Below are 19,830 nucleotides of genomic sequence, written 5' to 3'. Positions count from 1 at the left end.
TTAGGCTTGCGTTTTCCCTTGTCGAACGCAATGATGTCATGACTGAACTTTTAATGGTTATTTACTAAGTTAATGTTCCAACTTTTACCGCAGTTATGGGAGTATCTTGCCAATCCAACATCGAGCCCCACGCTTGAAAACAGTAACAATGTTCTTTTAGACTCAGTGGTTTTTGGCTGTATTGTGGATTTGTTGGAGAACAACTCCAGTGATGCTGCGGTGAGTTATTATATTTCATAAAGAAAATCGCGATAACACACCGTTAAATTTGTCAGAGACTGGTTTACAACAGAAAGGGAAATAGATAGTAAAGGAGCTGGGGTGGGCTAATGAAACTTGTGCGGAAGGAGCACGCGAAAAACTATTACCTCCAAAAGTGCGGGGGGGGGGGGGAGACGGGGGAGGGGGGGGAGTGCTAAGACAATAAAGGACTTTGCTGTCAATGACATTACTGAACAGAAACTTCCGCTATTGGCGAAAGAGACTCGTGATCGGCGATAAAAATACTGGACAAACAATCGTTGGGAGTAAGTACGAGGATGAAAACAAGGCCGACTTCGAAATTCACTAATGGCTTGCACTTACGAAAATAGTCTTGGAGTTGACAAATGTAAATACGGTTGATAGGCCGGTTAGGTTTAGTTACAAGGCCTGGCTAGCAGAACATGGCATCGCGAAGTAAACTGTTTATCCATTAATCTTTCAGTTTCGTAACATAATAAGCACGATGGTGGCACATATCAGCAAACAGGTTACAGCATTGGGGGCAGATCTCGTTTTGGATGTGTTTGTACTGGAAAACCTCCTCTTTAGCGTTGGTAAAGCCATGAAAATCACTTCAAAACAAGCTTCTTATAAACATCAGGAATCGGCTATTGAGAGGAAGGTATTTGTTAAGACTATTGAAAAACTTTGCTTGATGACCTTTACCGAGCTTAAAACTGCTGAGTTGACATATTGTAACACTGATTCTTTATAACTACTGTTTTTATGTCACTTACAATGAGGTAAAATAAGAGCTGTATTCCGGTGTCGAAGATATTTAGCTGTAGATTAAGCTAATTTCGTACATTATACTAACCCTATTTACTTACTAAAACCTTCGCTCTGACTACAAACATTCGACACTGCAGTTGGGTTTGTCAACTGTAAAGATTAAGATTATCTTTCTCGTTAGACCTTGGACCAATCAGCACAAATAATATCAAATAAGTTATTGGAAACGAGAAAAAATCGGGATTTTCTTCTCTGGATTACTTGTGCAGTGGTGACCATTGAGAGGGTATTTACCTGTGGAAACTCACCGGTGGGAGTTTTCAGACAGGTATGCCGGCTGACGTGTGTTTAATTAAACAAATATGGCGTCCATCCTGGCTGCCATGTTTTCCGTGGCAGCTTTTTCCGCAATAACTTTCTCAAATTCTTCTACTAGCATAAAAATAAGGGAAGTCATTGCCAGCAGAAACAACCTAGCAGGTAAACCTGTGCTAGAAAACTCAGTTTTGACGCATTGTCTACATAAGTCGTTCAATGCAAGAACAGACCACGCCAGACTAGTACCCAGTCGCTATTTATACGTGTTTTGTGCGGTGAGAAGGTTGGATACGAGGATGGATTGAGGCGCGCGGGGTGTCATGGGAAGAGGCGATGAAAAAATAGCGACTAGTAGATTGCGATCCAATATGGCGTTCGTCCGAAGAGTGATTTCTTTTTTGTTGGCTTGTAATGTCGTGCTGCGGTAATGGCTTCTTCGCGGGAACATTCGCAGGAAAACGAAATATGACTGTGATACTAACCTTCGATCCACAATTCACTGAAGGAACTGTCCAAATCACCCACATCGTCTTCCCGCGAATGTTCCCGCGAAGAAGCCATTACGGCAGCACGACAGTACAAACCAACAAAAACGAAATCACTCATCGGACGAACGCTTTCGCTCGTTAAATACCAAACTAGACCGCGCAGTGAATTTTGACTGCAAGAAATGTCTAAAATTACTCCGTTTTCTTGAAAAAGAGCACTGCACGATTCTACGCACGATTGCACGGATCTTTCAAACGAAATCTGTCAGTCCTTATTTTTCCTCCGCCTTTTCTAATGACATCCCGCGCGCCTCAATCCATCCTCGTATCCAATCTTCTCACCCCAAAAAACACTTAAATAGCGACTAAGTACGAGTCTGAGACCACGCAACGTGATTGTGACGCCATATTGGATTGGATGCCGAAGAGTACGCACGCACTACCCGTTTCAGACTCCCAGGAGTGTCGGAACGAACGGACCGCCGTGCCGCGTTTACATGACGTCGGAATGAGTTTTCGTACCCGAAGGAAAACTTCGCTCCTGTTCATTGGGTGAATTCGCACTGGTATGACTCTCTCAGGTGCTGGCATTATGTAAACAGGGAATACAGAGCCAAAGACGGAACCGGAGTGAACTCGGACCGGAATGAAAATTACACCGAATGTAATGGGTACAAAATGCGAAAGTGTACAAAACCTGTAAAATCCGGGAACATAAAAAATTGAACAGCCCGTATTTCCACTTTTATACTCAGTTAATACCCCGGTATGCTGTACAATTGTAATCCAAATCCGTAGTCAGACAGCTGTCTTGTTGTTTACTTCTCAGCCATTCAGTTTACTTCGCATATTCACGGGAATACGCGGGGAAACCTGTCCTAGTGCTAAAAATATGAATGTTCTTGAAACGCTGCAAAAACAAAAAAATGACAAAAGCACTGTACCATGATATATTTTAAGTTTCTAATCTTGAGAAAGAAGTCTCTAACTCATTACCCTTAGAAATCCTGACTTTGTCTACATTTACTTTTCAAAATGGATATTCTCATAAAAAGCGAGACTATCTTGAGATCACTCAAATTATCAATGTTATGTAGTAGCTCTAAATTTTGCATCTTTTCTTTATCCTAAGATTTACCAGTATAATGTAAGTTATATTTCACATTTGTATTTCTTCCATAATCCTTAATATTAGAGTTACCTGTGTTGTAGTTAAGTTTCAATTTTATCTAGTATGATATTTGTAATTTGAAAGAAATGTGATGGTATATTTCCAGCCTGGTGAATGAATGAGAATGATGATTATTCAAGAAAGTGACGCAGGCATACTCGGAAAAAAGGAAATCCGAGTGCTCCTATCAGGAGTCGAACCTAAGACCTTCCGATTACTAGTTCGAATGCTCTACCACTGAGCTACAGGAGACTCGTGGGAACTAAGGCCATTAAACTAGGTTCATGGGACAAACATCCTGCATACTGCTAGGATTTGAATGTCGAACGTGTGGTATATGAAAGAAATGTGATGGTATATTTCCAGCCTGGTGAATGAATGAGAATGATGATTATTATGTAATTTCTTTTTTTCTCCTTCCACCATCTCGATTTCTTAACTACAACCGATTGAAAGTATTTTTGCGGTAATTTGTTTGCTTGTAATATAATAAAGTTGTTGTTGTGGTTGTTTTAATGACCATGTTTCTCCCTCAGAGCGCCAACATGACGACTACACTGCTATCCCTGAAGGACAAAATGATACGAGGATTGCGCCAATCACTGGCAACGAGGCCCGGAAACAAAACATTTAATTCCACATATCTTAGCATCACTGTGGTATCCATACGCGGAAAACACGTTTACCAGTTGAAATTGAATGCGGGCCGTAGTAGCTTTCTAATCCAAGATCTCAGAGAGGCTTTAAAGAAAGGAAACATTGACAACGACACCGTGTTTTTGGAGGTATGATCAAATTTACAAACGGCTTGTTGGTTACTAATCGGGTTAACATGGTACCCAATGCTAAAGAATGTTAAGCTTACAACTAAACATAATAAGCTAGCAACCATCCTCTATCAGCAGTTTTAATTTACAAGCTACTACGGCTCGTGAGACCAGTCCTTAGTTATGGTGTTAGTATTAATCCTGCAAAAATAACCCTATGTGTCTCTCAGTGCCGTGGAGTTTTTAACGTACGATGTACCTTTCAAATCATTAAACATCAAATTTCTGGTAATGACCATTGTGCGCGTAAAGTAGTAGTTTAATATTTCGACACTCTTGGTCTGAAAACCAATATGAATTCCAGAGGTTAGGTCTTAGGATGGGTATAGGAAAATTACATACTTTTGGTCTGAGATTGAATCAAAAAATTTGAAGAAGCGAGGGGCAAACCTCCACCAGAAATTCCGAACTCTACCAGCCACCAACACCGGTGTAGGAGGCTGTTTCCTCTTTGTTTGTGTTTTATATTTCTGGTACTTCCCTTTTTCGAGAGCTAAGGGAATTAGGAAGTTTAACACTTTATGAACCAAAGGGCGTACGTTTGGACCCCACAACATGATAGCTACGAAAATACATCGACCCTGCCATTCTATGTAAACTAATTGGTCAAGAAATGAACTGAAAATGGCCAAATAAAGATTATAAATTTATAATAATAAACACATTGGGTTAAAATACCGTTTAGACGGTGTTTAACAAAACCACGTTCTAAGCCATTTTCAATTTTGTCAACAGTCATATCTAAACATCGTTTGCACCTAACCGTAACAAGAACGCTTGCATCCCAGACTAGAAAACTATTTATCTACTTAGAATAAACCACTTATAAACAGATTTGGAGGTCCACTGATTGTCCTTAAGCCGCGGCCTTAGTTAGACTCTGTTTAAATAACTGGCCCATTGTATATAATGCAGAATCCCTAGAAATTCGTTCGAATAGCCTAGAGTATGTGAACTGTGAAGATAACTGGTTTCATAAACTATGCTACGAAAATTGCTAAAAGTTAGTGGCCCCCTAACTTAAATTTACTATTAATAGCAACTTTCAGGAGCACAATAATGACAGAATTTACACTTTGCTGAATACTGACTCGAGAATTGAGCTGCGTGACAACCTTTTTACATGCATGAAGCGAACCGGAAATTCTTTAAGGAACATTGTTTTATTGACTCTGACAATACAGAGAGAACTCAAAAGCTTTCACTAAAGCACAGTTATCATAAACGACGCGAAGAAAATAGTATTCGGTTGACAAATCAACCTATTCCACTCGCGTAAACTTAGGAACTGGAAGAAATTCTTCCGATCAGTTAATTCTCGCACCTTTATAAACTGAGATGATTTCAAATTACAATAAATAACATATAAATACCTATCCACTTTGCTTCGCAAATAGAAGAAACTGAAAAAAACAAACAATTGCCACTAAAGTCAGGCAGTAGTTATTTTACCGATTTTTAGTAGTTGTAGTCGAGTTGGATTTATCATGCTGTCCTATTGCGTCCTTTATTCAAACTAGAGAGTTCATGTGTATGTTTTTTTTTTCCGTTTGAAGTCCATTTTAGCTCTGGAAATGAAATTTTTGGGTCAACTTGAATAGATTTCCCGTTCCTCAAATAAAGACTCTGTTTGAAATGTGTTTAATGACATTTTGCAGATGTGGTGTACACCTTTTAACCCCTTTACCTGGGCAAAAAGCAGCCAGAGAGTGACAACACATGTGGCAAGCTTAGATGTTAGGGATCAAAACGAGGACTTGATACCAATGTCTGGCCTGTCGCCAGGTCTTACCATCTTAGTACCGTTGCAGAATCATCCGACTATTCAACCTGTTGAAAACAAGTCCGGCTTTGGCAAATTAAATGGGCTAACACGTCACAATATAAGTGTGCAGTATGGACATTCCGTGGTTAAGGTCTTGGTTGCTCCTCAAGACGATCATTACAATATACCGTTCGTCCGAGTATCCTGATCCAGTGACTTTTTACCCGCACAGAACAGGCCTTTTGAGTGCAAGCATGTACACGGAAAGTGGCTCCAAAAAGGAAACATCACTTGCAGGGGAAAAACAAACGTTACAATAACGTTCATTGCATTCAATCCTGGGAACTATCTTCTTGATACAGAGTTCAACGTTAAGGAAAACAGCGGGAACAAAGAGAAAGGCGAATTTGGGGAAACTCAAGAGCAGGAACAATGCATTCAGACAAAAGAACCTCCAAGTCCACAAATAGAAAACGTGAACTATACATTTACGGTTACAGAGGCTTCCTGCGTTTTCTGGGACTCAAGAGAATCTACCTGGAAAACTACGGGGTGCAAGGTAAACAGATATTCCTTGCTCTCTTGTCTTTTTCTTTCACTTCATGTGAATTAACTTAGACTGATATGTACCCGTACTTATATCTTTATGCCATGTTATTCAAAAACCCTGCAATTGATTATCATTTGCACAAACGAACTTAACCGAACAGCTTCCAACGTCTTCTTTAATGGACTAAATTGAAAACGTTGTAAAACTATGTGAGAAGCCAGTTTTAAGACATTTGCCGACTAGCGAACAAATAATGATTATATGAATGACTAGAACGCTCGAAGGGCCATAGTGTACAGTGATTGCTTGAGTGTCTTTTTTCTCAAAAATTTAATACTACCTATTTTTAGTTATCTATCCCCTGTTCCCATAACATTACATAACATAACATTAAGGTAATGATTCATTATCTGCCTCTTTTACGACATTTGTAGGTAGCAGAAATCATTAACGACTCCACCCTGAACTGTTCTTGCTCTCATTTGACTTCTTTTGCTGGATCCTATCTGGTGACACCAAATGAAATCAACTTCCAGAAAGTATTTGACGAGCTTCTATCTCCCAATGAAAGTGACAAATTCCTTGTCCTTGCAACGATCCTGACCTGTTTCCTTTGTTACCTGGTTGCGATTGTTTTGGCTAGAAGGATTGACAACCGAATTAAGGCCCAGGTAAGAATGCATGGATGTTATAGTACTTATTGCCAGCACAATACCACATCAGTAGTATAGCATATGTGCTTTAAATCGTTTTTATATGAAATATACCGCACACTGACAGATTGCATCAAAACAAAATCGGCATCAGTCGACTAAGAGAAATTGTATCACAACAGCCAGTCTTTAATCTATACTGCCTTAGCTTTGTCTGGTGTATTAAGTGATTCTTAGAGGATCCAAGTCAAGTACAGTGATAATACGGCCAGATCAGGCCTTACATTACCATCTTCTATTGTTAAATTAATCAGTGGTTTTATTCAGCGGATTCTACTATTACTTTTAGTAGAATTTGTAATAGGAACTCTTCACTGCAGTTGCTTCATCATTCTGCTCTAAACCCATTGCATGAATCATAACCGCGAGCGTTTATTCGCGGCTGATTTGTGTTAAATAAAATATCATCTAACAAAGACAAATGACGTCACAAGTATTATTGCTTTGCAGTTCATGCGATTTTTAGCAACCAAGCCTTAAATTTTATTAACGGTCGATCGCTTTTGTTCCTGTGTCTTAGGACGATTAGAAAACTGGGATACCAAACAATGGTGCAGTGTTCAAATAAAATGTCTAAAATCTATTTTCTATTCTTGAAGGGCTGTTATGACAATTTATATAGTTTTTCTTTTCGGAAAGCGAGAACTGAGGGCTTACTCAAAGTAGGAATACAAACCAAATACATTCGCTGGAAATAAGGGAAAATATCTCTGCTTGACACTAAAATATAAAAATTACATGAGAGAATTTCGCGTTGTGAATACAAATGCGAGTCATAGTTTTGGTAGTTTCGCTGTTAACCTGTCGTCAATCTCGACGTATAATCTAATCATAAATTCTACATTATAAACTATAGAAACGGCGTGGCTCGCTAGGACCCTTTTCACCTATTTTAAATTATGCAAGATTAGTTTTAATTTGTGATTTCATTTTTCAGTTCCAAGACATAGGGACACCAGTTATCTGTCTTGCTGCATCAGAATCGGAAGGTCACATATACGAGATGTCCATAACGACAGGTGTCTGGCCAGGTGCAGGAACAACAGCCAACGCATCTTTCATAATTTATGGAGTCGAAGGTAATAGTGGCACTATTTCGATACCTAACCAAACCAGCACTGACCCCAATCCAATCTTCGTCCGAGGGACTGAACAAAAGATTACGGTAATTCTAGGTAAAGACATTGGCGAAATTTACTCGCTTTGTGTGTGGCATGACAACTCAGGCAACAACCCTTCATGGTATTTAGAAGGGGTAACCATTACGAATCTCAATTCTGGAAGCTGCTGGAAATTTGTATTTGAGACATGGCTTAGTCTCGAGGATGAGTCATCTTCCAACGAAGTTGTTCAAAGCCCTTCCTGTTCCGGTCCCAACATAACAAGTACAGCCCTAAGGGAAATGTTCTCCAACGGTCACCTCTGGTTGTCAGTCATCACCAAGACCCCAGGGGACTGTTTTACTAGAGTTCAGAGGATTTCATCCTGTTTTTGCCTGCTCCTCTGTACAATGGCTGTGAATGCTGCATTTTATCACTGGGGAACGAAATCATACCAAACCATCAACCTGGGACCACTTAAATTTTCTACAAGACAGGCTATCGTTAGCATACAATGCACCCTTCTTACCTTGCCATTGCATGCCATCATTTTGTTAATTAAGAAAAGCTCAGCACGTGTCCAAGGAGAGCAATCACGTCTGTGGTTGTGTGTCTTCTATACCACTTGTATCATGTGCGCCATGTTAACTGTGACCTCAGCTAGTCTTACCGTTTCCTACAGTCTCATGTGGGGAAGCGAGAAAAGCCAGGAGTGGATCTCATCAGTCACCATCTCTTTCTTTCAAGACGTTCTGATAGTGCAGCCAATTAAGTGCCTTCTACTTGTATCACTGACCGTTATGTTTACAAAATGCAAAGCTAAGAAAGCTTGTGCTTCTCACCAAAGCAACAGGGAAATGCCTATAAAGAAAGTCACAGTTCTTTCAATGACAAAAACTGATTTATCAAAACAGAGAAAGGAGAGTGCCGCCAAAGCCAGGCATCGTTTATCCATTCATCAGGCAGGCTTCTACTTAATCTTTCTTCTTGCCATTGGAGTGCTTTCATATGGAAACAGGGACTCGGCACGTTATGTTTTATTCAAATCCCTGGAAGATCACGTTGGGAATTTTAAGACGGTAAGGACCTCTTTTTCGTAATATATACATGCTACAAACTTCTATCAATAAAAAACAAGATCACATTGAGTTAAAGAAGCAAAGAATTTCAACTTCATTTATTTCAACTTCTGATTAATACAAAACAACATTTTCTCTCGTTTGACTTTGGATTCACATGAAAGCATTGCTAAGTAAAATGATAAGGACAATTTAACCTATTTTTCAAATCGGTCGAGATATCGAGATATAAAGCTGATGCAACACCTCCGAAGCAACAACAACAAATCAGAAAAGGTGAAATTAAGTTCAAAATGTTTGAAAGTGATTCTACTTAACTCTGGGAACAAAAGTCGAAATTCGCTGGGTTTAGTTTTTCAGGTTCAGACAGCAGATGAAAAAGCAATTGGTGTAGAATAGGACCGATGGGAGGTCCACTACTTACTTGTGGTGCAGTAGCCTATCGTGAGTTTTAATAAAAGGCAACCAGACCGAATCACACTTCTTTTTTGAATTGGTAGTCATCGATGCCGCTGGATCTAGCTCCTCTGTCGTGTGAGGACAAAGTCTCCTAAAATAATAATTTTTAGGAATAATGGTCAAGAGGTATTCTACTGCGCTCTGAGAATTTGAAGGTGGAAAATATAGGCCCAACGAACGTAACGAGAACGTTGCCTCTCTTAGTGAGTGTAGTTTGCTGGCACAACTGTTTTGCAGCACAGGTTACATTGTCACGCTATCAGTAAATGTAATCAGTTTTCAAATAAACTTATTTATAAATGTGAAACCAACTCGCCTGAAATGCAAAAAAATCTTTTTGCGTTCCCCTTCAAACCAAAATTCTACATTTTCAAAACTTTATCTGACCAGAACATTTCGAATTCATGGATCTTGTTTTAATACATGTCATTGAAGGTCAGGTTATTAACTAACATAGCCTGTTCATCAGACAGTATAAACAGTGATCCTTAGACCCTTCAAAACCGTTCAGATCACAAGGGTTCTCACAAGATGTTTTTTTTTACTCATGCCAATTATTTTTTAGGCAACAAATCCAAGTTTGTTCTGGAACTGGACAAAAGGGACCTTAATTCCATACCTCTATTCCGATTACCACCAGTCTGATTACCAGGAGTCTTCATTGGTGAGCGGTGAGCTCCAATCTACTATGATTGGAATGTTACGACTGCGTCAACTAAGAGCAAGAAAAGGTCAGCAATTGTTATTAATATCTTCTTAAGTGAGCGTTTGTCATTAAAGATCGTTGTTATTCCTTTTCGAATACACTACATATATTAACATTATTTGCACTTACTTTTTCGTTTCTAGTCCAATGCCCAGCGTACAAGACGCATACCTGTTACGATACATATTCTTCAGACACAGAGTCCAGACAAGCTTTCCAACTCAAAGAACCAAACACTGGAATGAAATTCAAACAGTGTCCTCTTCCTTGGGTGTACAAAACGGCACAAGAACTAAACTCGTCATCAAAATGGGGTCATCATGCCTGGTACGGTGGTGGGGGATTTTCAGCTGACTTGGGTTACGATGAAGAAACTGCCATCGCCATAACGAACCTGCTAGAATCACAAAACTGGGTTGACCGTCAAACAAGGGCTGTGATTGTTGAATTTAACCTGTTCAACCCAACAACCACTACATTAGCCGTCTCTTCCTTCTTCTTTGAACTCACCCAAACAGGACGAGCTACTACTTTGCGGCATATCGAAACAATCTCATTGCACAACACAGAAGCAACTGTTCAAGCTTTCCAGGCAATTTGCTTAATCATCTTCATCGCAATGGTTTTCTACAAAATTGTTGATACCATAGCCACGTCAACTCGTCAAGGACGGCGTTACTTACGTTCTGCTTGGTGTTGGCTAGACATTGCACACCTTACCTCCTCCATCTCGGTTGTCGTGTTCAGCTTTATCAAGGCCTATCACACTACTAAGAGTGTACAAGACTTGAAGAAAAACATCTTTGCTACAGTCAATTTCCAGACGGCTCTCCTATGGGGTATCACTTTTCTTACAACGGTAAAGCTTCTGCAGCTGACCTATTTTAACATGTACAGCAGAGTGTTTGCTCGTGCTCTGCGCATTTGGATGCGGAACTTTTTTTCTTTCCTGTTTGTTCTTTCAGTGGTATTCTTTGCATTCCTGCTGACGGGGATTTTGGTATTTGGATCACATGTTCGTCGGTATTCAAGTGTTTGGCCTGCGTTTTCTTTCCAGCTTGAAATAGTCCTTGGGAAAGTGAAAGCTCGGCCAATTAAAGAGCTTGTTGAAGCCAACCCGGTGATTGGTCATGCATTTGTCACCCTGCTCCTGCTGGGTTTTACAATTATACTGATGAATTTCTTTATAGCTACCTTAAATGATGCAGTAAGCGCTGCGCAGGCGTTGGAGATAAGAAAAGAAGAAGAACCTGGTGTAAATACTTCTAATCAAAGGTCCAAGACGTTTTTTGACCAAATCAGCAGCCACCTGAAGACCATAGACGTCATTCAGAATCTGCCGCAAATATATGTGCTCGACAAAAAGCTGACTGAGGTTCTCAAACGCATGGACGAGGCTTGTGTACATGACAAACATGAGTGACAATTCTACATGTGAAAAAACGTTACGATGAGAGTACTAGTGGAATGCCAACAGCTCAAACTAGGTTAATTTTCCTCCTCAAACTATGTTGTTCAAAACATTGCTACAGCAACCAATTGCAACAAGGACAGTCCAGCCAGATCTTCAAGCAATAACTATAATCCAGCTTCTGGTGAAAATATCATTGACTTTGACCATGGCATTGACAAGGGGGCTCAAAAGGAAAGACTGTATCTTGCATTTGTTGCTACCTTAAAAGTAAAAGTAGCTGTCAAAGTTGGCATGACGTTTAATAATGTTGGTTTATTTCAGTTTCTAGGCAGTTCAGACTACTTGTATGCTATGAACTTTCTTCCAATAACAAAATGTAAATAAGTACGTTTAAGGCAAAGGAGCTGGCAATGCCTTCATAATTTCAGAGTGTCCTGTTTTTTACAGCTCCCGAGAACGTGACCCTCTCTCAAAATGGTCCGAAATGTGCCAAAGTTCACCGAGAGCGGTGCAGTGCGTCGCCCCGACGCCTCCTCCTAAAGTTAAGAGACCAAGCCAAACCACCAAGAGGGTCACATACTCAAGGAATAGTATAAAGTTATCTTGAAATGACTATTAAAATCCAGGATTTTAATAGACTACTTAGACTGAATCACATCAGGGGATGTATTCACTGTTATTGAATTCCACAACAATTTTATGACATTTCATGTACAGCTAGAATCATGAAAAGCAGCACTGGTCGTAGCTGACCAACCCTGTCTTCTTACTTTGCCATACCAATAATTAAGTGGCGACCTGGTCAGGGTACAAAAAGAGGAACTGTTTAGCCCTATACATTTTGTATTTGTGTTATGTAAATCGCATTTTTCAGTTTAGGCCTATGTGTTAATTTCCATTGATTTGTCTTAGGTGGCAGCTGTATAGCTGTCGTTTAACATGCGATTTACAAGTCACACTGAAGAAATCATCACAAAAAAGTACTTTTAAATGGTCCTTTGACACTGCTTAAGTGGAGTCAATAGAGGTTTCTTGGTGATTTCTCACAACGGAGTAGCTCCTGTTAACCCTATCTAGATCGGGGGCAGGGGGTGACTTTGAAGTTGAATACCTTTTTCAATATTTAAGCAAACTCCGTGGAACATCGTGACTTTTTCCAAGTTTTATCTGGGAACAATTTCATGTGATTAGTTGTCATGTTTACTGACTTTAGTTTTACCATGGTAACCACTTTTTGACAGGCAAGTTTCTTAGAAAATGGAATGTTCCTATTTTAGGGAAGTGGTTAAAACTACTATACTCGAACAGGACCCACCAAACTCCAAAATAGATGGTGGCCTCTGCCTGCACCCCCCTTCCTCGACCTCAAAAGGTGGTGTCTTTATTGTATAGGCACCCCTCTTTCCAGCAGTAAAAAATGACAGTGAGATTCAAACCTCATTTTTCTTGTTTATGTAGCAATGCTGACTCTTGCTAGCTGAATATTTCTGTCAACTGAAATTTTAAAGCTAATAAAATTTTGTGGGTAATGTTCACAAGATAGGTGGTGTCTTCGATGGGCCCCCTACCCCAGACAAGGTGGGTCCTGTTTGAACAAACTTGTTATGACCAGTTCTCTTAAATCCAGAAATCCAAGATGACCACCGTTTGTCAATCTTGGTGTTATTGCCAGGTCATTTTACGTAACCAGTTCTCGTCGCGAACCTGAAAGGAAACATAGTTGGGCGTACTATTTATTCTCCTAGTGTCATTTTCATAGCTTTATTAGTTTCGTAGTTATGAGGGAGGGGTTACAATCGCTCCTGCTCGACGAGAGAACACAAAAGCCCAGGTGTAGGTGGTGTTTATGATTCACTGTTATTGCACAAAGCAAAGAAATGTGTTTTTATTTAGTGAAAAATACTGAGACCAGTTACACGATAGATAAAAAAGCCGGAAACATGAGTGGAAAAGAGTGTGCTGGAATTCGGAGTCCAGTCAATTGGAATTAGGAATACAAAACGTCCAGGAGAGTTGCCCCAAGCCTCCAACACGAAGTTCTGTTCACTTGGTAAGTGCGCCTAGGCCTGGTAACTACGCTGCTGGACAAGACAAAAACAAGCCCTTTGGTTATTGGATTGTTAACGCTAACGGGGTCGTACGGTATAAACATATTGTATATATATATATTATTCTTAAATGTATCTTCCAATGGCCAATGATCTACAATGTCATAATTCTAAATAAATTGTAAGTGATAAGGAAATAATAAAAGAACGGTAAAGTGCTAAGTTCGGAGGAGGTGATGATTTGGACCGCCCTTATTTGCTATTTGTGGTTATTATAAACGGTACAGATTTTTTCACAGATTTGCTTATAGATTACGCCTTTTCCGTGTTTCTAGCTATTCAGATAAAGCATAAAAGATGGCAAAAGAGCGGTTGCCATTTGAGTTTTGTAAAACCAAAGTAATTACTCTGCACAATCAATCACTATGGGATTTTAGAGACTCGTACGCTTCGATCGAACTCCCGCCATCTGGTTTCAAGGCGAATCGAAGGCAACCTGGGGAGAGTGTCTAAACTATCAATGTACCCTGACTAGGGCCCCCCTCAGTAGTTTTGACACTCTCCCCAGGTTGCGCTCGCCTTTACAAACTGATGGCGGGAGTTCGACCGAAGCGTACAAGTCTCGAAAATCCTACGGAAAAATAGGGGACTGTGAACAGTCTACCCAATCACAACAGACATAAACAGTGCAATTAACCAATTGAAGCAAATACATCGCAACCAGCGCTAAGCTGACGAAAACACGTACGAGCAAGTCACGACTGAAATGGTTTTGTTTACGATTGGTTGAGAAAGTGGGGCGAGGTTGACTAACCAATTACAGAGCGTGGTAAAGCAAGACCAAGGCAAAGGCAAAAATTACTGTCGACACTCAGATAAAAAAAAATCGTTCATCAATACACAATTACTCCTAATTTGAACTATTGCACTATGGGTATGTAAACAAGGGGATTAACTCAGTACAATAAACGTTTCAAAAGTGAACTTTTTCCTCAAAGTGTAACATTATCTTTAGGCAAGGGCTTAGTCATGACAAAAAGAAATAACCGCAAATTAAGCCATTTCCTCAGTGTATTCCAAGTATTATTGTGAGCACCAATGAAAAATATCGTTATGGATTTCTCAACGTCCTACCATCTTACCCAGAACGGGCCATATGTCACACACGACCCACAACTAATACACAAAGAACTCGAACACCTAAATATCGATCTTTCAAATGTAAAACTGAATGGTTTACCGGTAAGTGTGGTTTGGTCCCAGTAGAATCGAACCCACGCAATTATCTCGTCTTGTAACTCAGTGGGTAGAGCAACGGCGGAATATGAAATCTGGAGGTCGTGGGTTCAATTCCCGCCGAGATCAAATACAGTCGAACCTCTTTATTACGGACACCAAGGGGGTAGGAATAAGTATGGAATTCGGTTTCTCAGGGACCAAGTGAACTGTCCGTAATAGAGATCAGAGGTTTCCGAGTGCTCGTAAGGAGAGGTTCCACTGTATTGTTTTCTCCTTACGGACACCTCTCTATTACGGACAGTTCACTTGGTCCCTGAGCCGACCGAATTCCATATAAAGCCTACCTCTCTTAAATGGACACCTCTATAATGCGGACACTTATTCATGTCCCCTTGGTGACCGTAATAAAGAGGTTCGACTGTACACTAGTCTACAGATTTGATTCTCTGATAGATCATAATTTGTGTCCTTAGTGATAGCAGTATATCATGTATTATAAACAGAACATTGAACAGAACACCACACCCAGCACATCCATGAGTTCCCCTATACATGTATAATACATGTCGGTACACTGGATTTAACATATCTGATTAAATTTAATTTGGAGGCTTTAGCTGTCTGCAATACATTTCTCCGTAAAAAAAAAAAAAAATTCCGCCCATGCTGCCTTTTTGCATGACCGGGCATAGCCTTTTGAAAGCCAAGGAGCGGTAAGATATTTAAAACGCATATGATCTTTTCCGCCGCTCCCACCACACTTAAACGCCTGGAATAAGCGAACAGTACTCTTCAATGGCCTTGTCTTTTATAAGAGTGCGGACAATAAAATAACGTCAAATGTAACGCGTGTTAGTATCGGATCATAGAAAACTGCCGTCAATTTTACATTAACTATATCAAAATTCTAGAGAGTGCTGACCGATAAATATGACGTCACATGAAAAGCAAGGCAAGGAAAAATTGCAATTTCCTCGGTATAGAAAAATATCACAAATTTACAAGATCTGTATTTGACAAATTTGCAGTTGACTGATGTAAAAAATAAAACCATTCACAGCTTTACAAGATTTGAGATGTAAAAAACAACAACAACAAAATCGACGGCAGCTTTTCATGGTCTATACTCTTCTCGACCATCAACAATGAAAGAACTAGCCTGTGGCTCGTGGTTCCATTTGTGTTTCGCACATGTAGCCAATATCTCGTGACAGATCAATGTGCCTTCACGTGTACTTCTCGTGATTTTTCACTGCCGCATGGCAGTGCGACATATCTCTGAAAGTCGAAAAATCTTCGTACTTCATCTGTATTGAAGACGATGTTTGATGTTTGATGCAAGTGACCTGGCTGTTTGGATTAAAAAAAAAATGCGATTGAAATTGGATTATGGGATGGTCTGTTAGAAAGTGCTCGAAACCTAGTACGGCATGACGTTTTTATTCAGAAATTAATTCTTTTGTTATACCTCTACTTCAGTATTTGTTCGGAACGTTTTGTTTTTTTCATGTTTTTCGGAACTCTTATACTGAGTCCTAACCAATTAAGGTTGAACAATAAAAAGTGACAGCGACCGCTTTATTTTGCTTGTTAACGCAAGAACTTTATTATTTTCAGTTTTACAATAAAAGCAAAGAGAAGCGAAGTATTGCGTGACGTTTGGCGAGAAAAATGCGAATTGTATAAAATTTTGAAGTCTTGCAACTCAACCGTCGTCGCCGTCGAATTGTGACTCTGAGAACATAGTAAAATATAAAAAATACACCTTTTCGCTATCTCCCATTTTTGTAATGTTTATATGCTTTGTTTATATTTCCGTCTCGGCTGGAGTTACTATGGCATCGTTGTAATTTCGTGACCGAGCCAATCGCTGTTCATTTCTTTTGTCCCAAAATTTAGACGCGAACCTTCCAGGCTTAAAGCCATCTGCCTTCTGTGTTTGCTTCATAATCCAGCAGGATATTTGATGAGATAATTGAAGAGTTATTTCAGCAGAAAATTTGCTTTAACGATGTCCGACGAACAGCTTCAAGTTGTGTTCAAGTCCTTCTGTGCGTTTGGAGCAGGGAGCAAGGATGCTCAACCTATGATGGATAACGCAAAATTTGGCAAACTATTTCGAGATCTTAAAATATACGACAAGAAATTTACTTCAACTGACACGGATATCATCTTTAACAGACCTGAAGTCAAGAGGTGAGCTCAACGCTTTTATTTTCAATTTGTGGGCACTGAATCGTGTTATACATTACAATATGTCACTATAATCTGAATTACATGTTTGTTTCCCCTTGCAGCAAAACGGAACGGAAGATAGGCTTCGCAAGCTTTAAGAAAGCTTTGGAATTGTGTGCAGAGAAAAAGTATGGGAATAAAGACCAGGTGCAAAAGCTGATCGACGCGATATGTGTTGGGAAAGGTCCTGTTGCAGTTGGAGCCACCGTAAGTCACCCAGTGCGAAGCTTTGTTGTCACGAACAGTGATGTTATAAACAGTCGAACGCGGATGCTGCAGTTATGCTACATGTAATTATTTGCTGTGGTATCATTTGTGTGGTACAAGGGAAATAGACAATAACCGATACAATCGCTTTCTTTCTGGGTCTGGAAGACATTTCTAAAATTAGTTAAAACTATGACAATTTGAAACTGTCGGTCAAATTATTAGAATGTTTTAGTACAGTATGATGGTTTAAGGTTAATAGTGGCACATGTATAATAATTATTCAAATTCCGGCTTGGCTTGCACTTGTGGTATTTGCATGCATGAGTGGGCATTTCAAACTGCCTTTTGACAAATAAAAATAATATAGACTGGATGACATCTCGAAGCTTTATACTTTGGACCTCGATCAGGACTCACCCAGCTGTGGAAATCTGACCCCCAGTGCTATGCATGCTGTAATATTTTCTGCAACAACACATTCCTTGCATCAGGTGCAAAGATAGTAGAAAGACAAGAAGGAAACCGGGAAAAAATGGGGTAGGAACCCCAAGGAGGTGGGAGATGGTCAAAGTTTTCAACATTGGGGCAAAAGAGAAAGTGCAAAGAGGCCTGAGCCTTCTGAATAAAAGGGAGCAAACCAAGATTTAGGTTATGGGAACCATGAAGGGGGCAGGTTTAACATCCATCCATAACAAAGTGTTAAATTATTCTTTTCTCTTTTTTGGCAGAAACAAAGCAAGGCAGGTGGAGTTGATCGACTGACTGATACTTCAAAATACACTGGATCTCACAAGGAGCGCTTTGATGAGACTGGCAAAGGCAAGGGCCTAGAGGGTCGTAAAGACTTTGATGCCAAAGCTGCAGAAGGCTATGTTGGGGGTTATAAAGGCCAGGGTACTTATGACGATAAGCATTAGCTAAGGGATTGTGTTACATGTATTTTGTACTGGGCGTGATTCTCTTGATATGACTTGATCAAGTTTAACAATTTTTAAATTAATAATGTTTACTATTATAGTGAAGATCCCTAACTGTTGCAAACAGAACAGTTACAGTGAAACTGCACGTTGCGGACAGGCATAAATAATTGTAAAACTTTTTTTCACTGAAATTTTGTCATAAGTAACCCTGAGACAATAAAGACAACAGCATTACAACAGTTTCCTTCTTTTATTGATTGAAAAATTGATCAAGAAGTTCTGATTATTTGGAGTGCTATCACAAACTCCCTTCCTTATACTGCACCAGAGGGAACATTTGCTCCACCCACACAGTTGGAACTATGGAATGCAAATTAAAGAAAGCAATCAAAGCTGATTATCTTATCTACTACCTAAATATTGTTGTCCAAATCAGATCTGCCAATCCAGACTGCTGACTGTTGAGGTTATAGGTCTTATTTGCCCTCATAAGTCCTCCTGTAGTTCTGATAAGTTAAGGTTAGTCTGCAGTCTGGAAATGTTACTTGCCATCATATGAGTAAATCATGTGTTTGATGTGGGCACTTTTGTTTCAAATGGAGTTTCAGGGCAAGTAAAATCTTTTCTCTTCTGTAAATCCTGGTTTTTCACTAGCATTTGGCAAGCACAGAGAGTCCACACAAACAGCAAGAAAGATACACAGAGATGCAAGTGTGTTGATCCTTCAGTGCTCTTCAGTATTTGTACAGATCCCAGGCTGGTAAAAACCAGGCTTTAGGCTGGCATGTGGTTAACAAGGGAATGGAGTACTGTGAAGTGTATGCAGTACATGAAAGATAAAATAAGTAACAGCTAGTAGTGCCACAGGCAGTCCACATGACTGGTCAGCACATGGAGCACATGACCAGTCCACAGTACTGGTCAGTGTCCACATGACTGGTCGGAGCCCTTCAATTTCTGGCTTCCAAAGCATGTGCACTTCTTACCACAAGAAGAAATGTTCCAACCAGTCACATGATTCCCAGCAAGCATTTGTTTAGGTTTTCCCTAACTGTTTGCTGGTACACTCTTTTGTAAAAAATAGCTGCAGCGTCACGCACTTTGATAAAAGTGAGTTACTGGTGCAATTCTATTTTCAGTGGTTTTAATATTATGTGTTCATACTGAGGTGATAGTGGTTAACTCAAGTTTGTTTATTTTGGTAAAATGGAAGCCCGATCAATATTTGTATTATTGATGATGGATTGAAGTTCAGTAAAAGGTAAATTAAGTTTAGCGCAAGTTTGACACCTCCATTTAAAAAAAAATCACTATCATGAGCACTTGAATAGTTCCCTTGATCTGTTTGACATTTACAGCTATTTACAATAACTTAAGTAATCATTACTTAATATCATTGATGGTACATTACTTCCACAGAGAGTGGTCACAATCAGACAGATTAAAATGTACTGTTGTTCTGGTCCCCATTACTACCTTAAAATGGCTCGGTATGACCACATACAGTATGTTTGAGTGACTTCTTAATGTCCATTGGGAAAAGAGGACAACAGGGACCAAGATTGAAGACTGTCATGCCAACTATTGGCCTT

The 19,830-nt window shown here is 39.7% G+C and overlaps 1 protein-coding gene and 1 pseudogene across 2 annotated transcripts in view; both read left to right on the top strand.

Moving 5' to 3' along the window:
• The window catches only part of LOC146460914 (polycystin-1-like protein 2), a 47,327-nt pseudogene extending 33,483 nt beyond the window's left edge, over nucleotides 1–13,844 (top strand). Inside the window, exons 11-18 of the transcript XR_014857560.1 lie at nucleotides 94–219; nucleotides 707–886; nucleotides 3,510–3,758; nucleotides 5,459–6,124; nucleotides 6,550–6,786; nucleotides 7,766–9,007; nucleotides 10,032–10,197; nucleotides 10,316–13,844. The product of XR_014857560.1 is annotated as a polycystin-1-like protein 2 (transcript). The remainder of the gene's footprint in view (nucleotides 1–93; nucleotides 220–706; nucleotides 887–3,509; nucleotides 3,759–5,458; nucleotides 6,125–6,549; nucleotides 6,787–7,765; nucleotides 9,008–10,031; nucleotides 10,198–10,315) is intronic.
• Nucleotides 13,845–16,732: 2,888 nt separating this feature from the next.
• Nucleotides 16,733–18,475, top strand: LOC146460913 (tubulin polymerization-promoting protein family member 2-like). The gene is made up of 3 exons (XM_085087813.1): nucleotides 16,733–17,069; nucleotides 17,171–17,315; nucleotides 18,047–18,475. The coding sequence occupies exons 1-3, from the start codon at nucleotides 16,885–16,887 to the stop codon at nucleotides 18,233–18,235; spliced, it is 519 nt and encodes a 172-aa protein (XP_084943939.1). The 5' UTR covers nucleotides 16,733–16,884; the 3' UTR covers nucleotides 18,236–18,475.
• The last annotated feature ends 1,355 nt before the right edge of the window (nucleotides 18,476–19,830 follow it).

Source organism: Pavona decussata, unplaced genomic scaffold (genome assembly GCF_977016875.1).
Source record: "Pavona decussata unplaced genomic scaffold, jaPavDecu1.1 SCAFFOLD_207, whole genome shotgun sequence".
NCBI lineage: Eukaryota > Metazoa > Cnidaria > Anthozoa > Scleractinia > Agariciidae > Pavona > Pavona decussata.
Note: the sequence above shows the minus strand (reverse complement) of the source record. Positions and strands in the feature narration are given on the sequence as shown.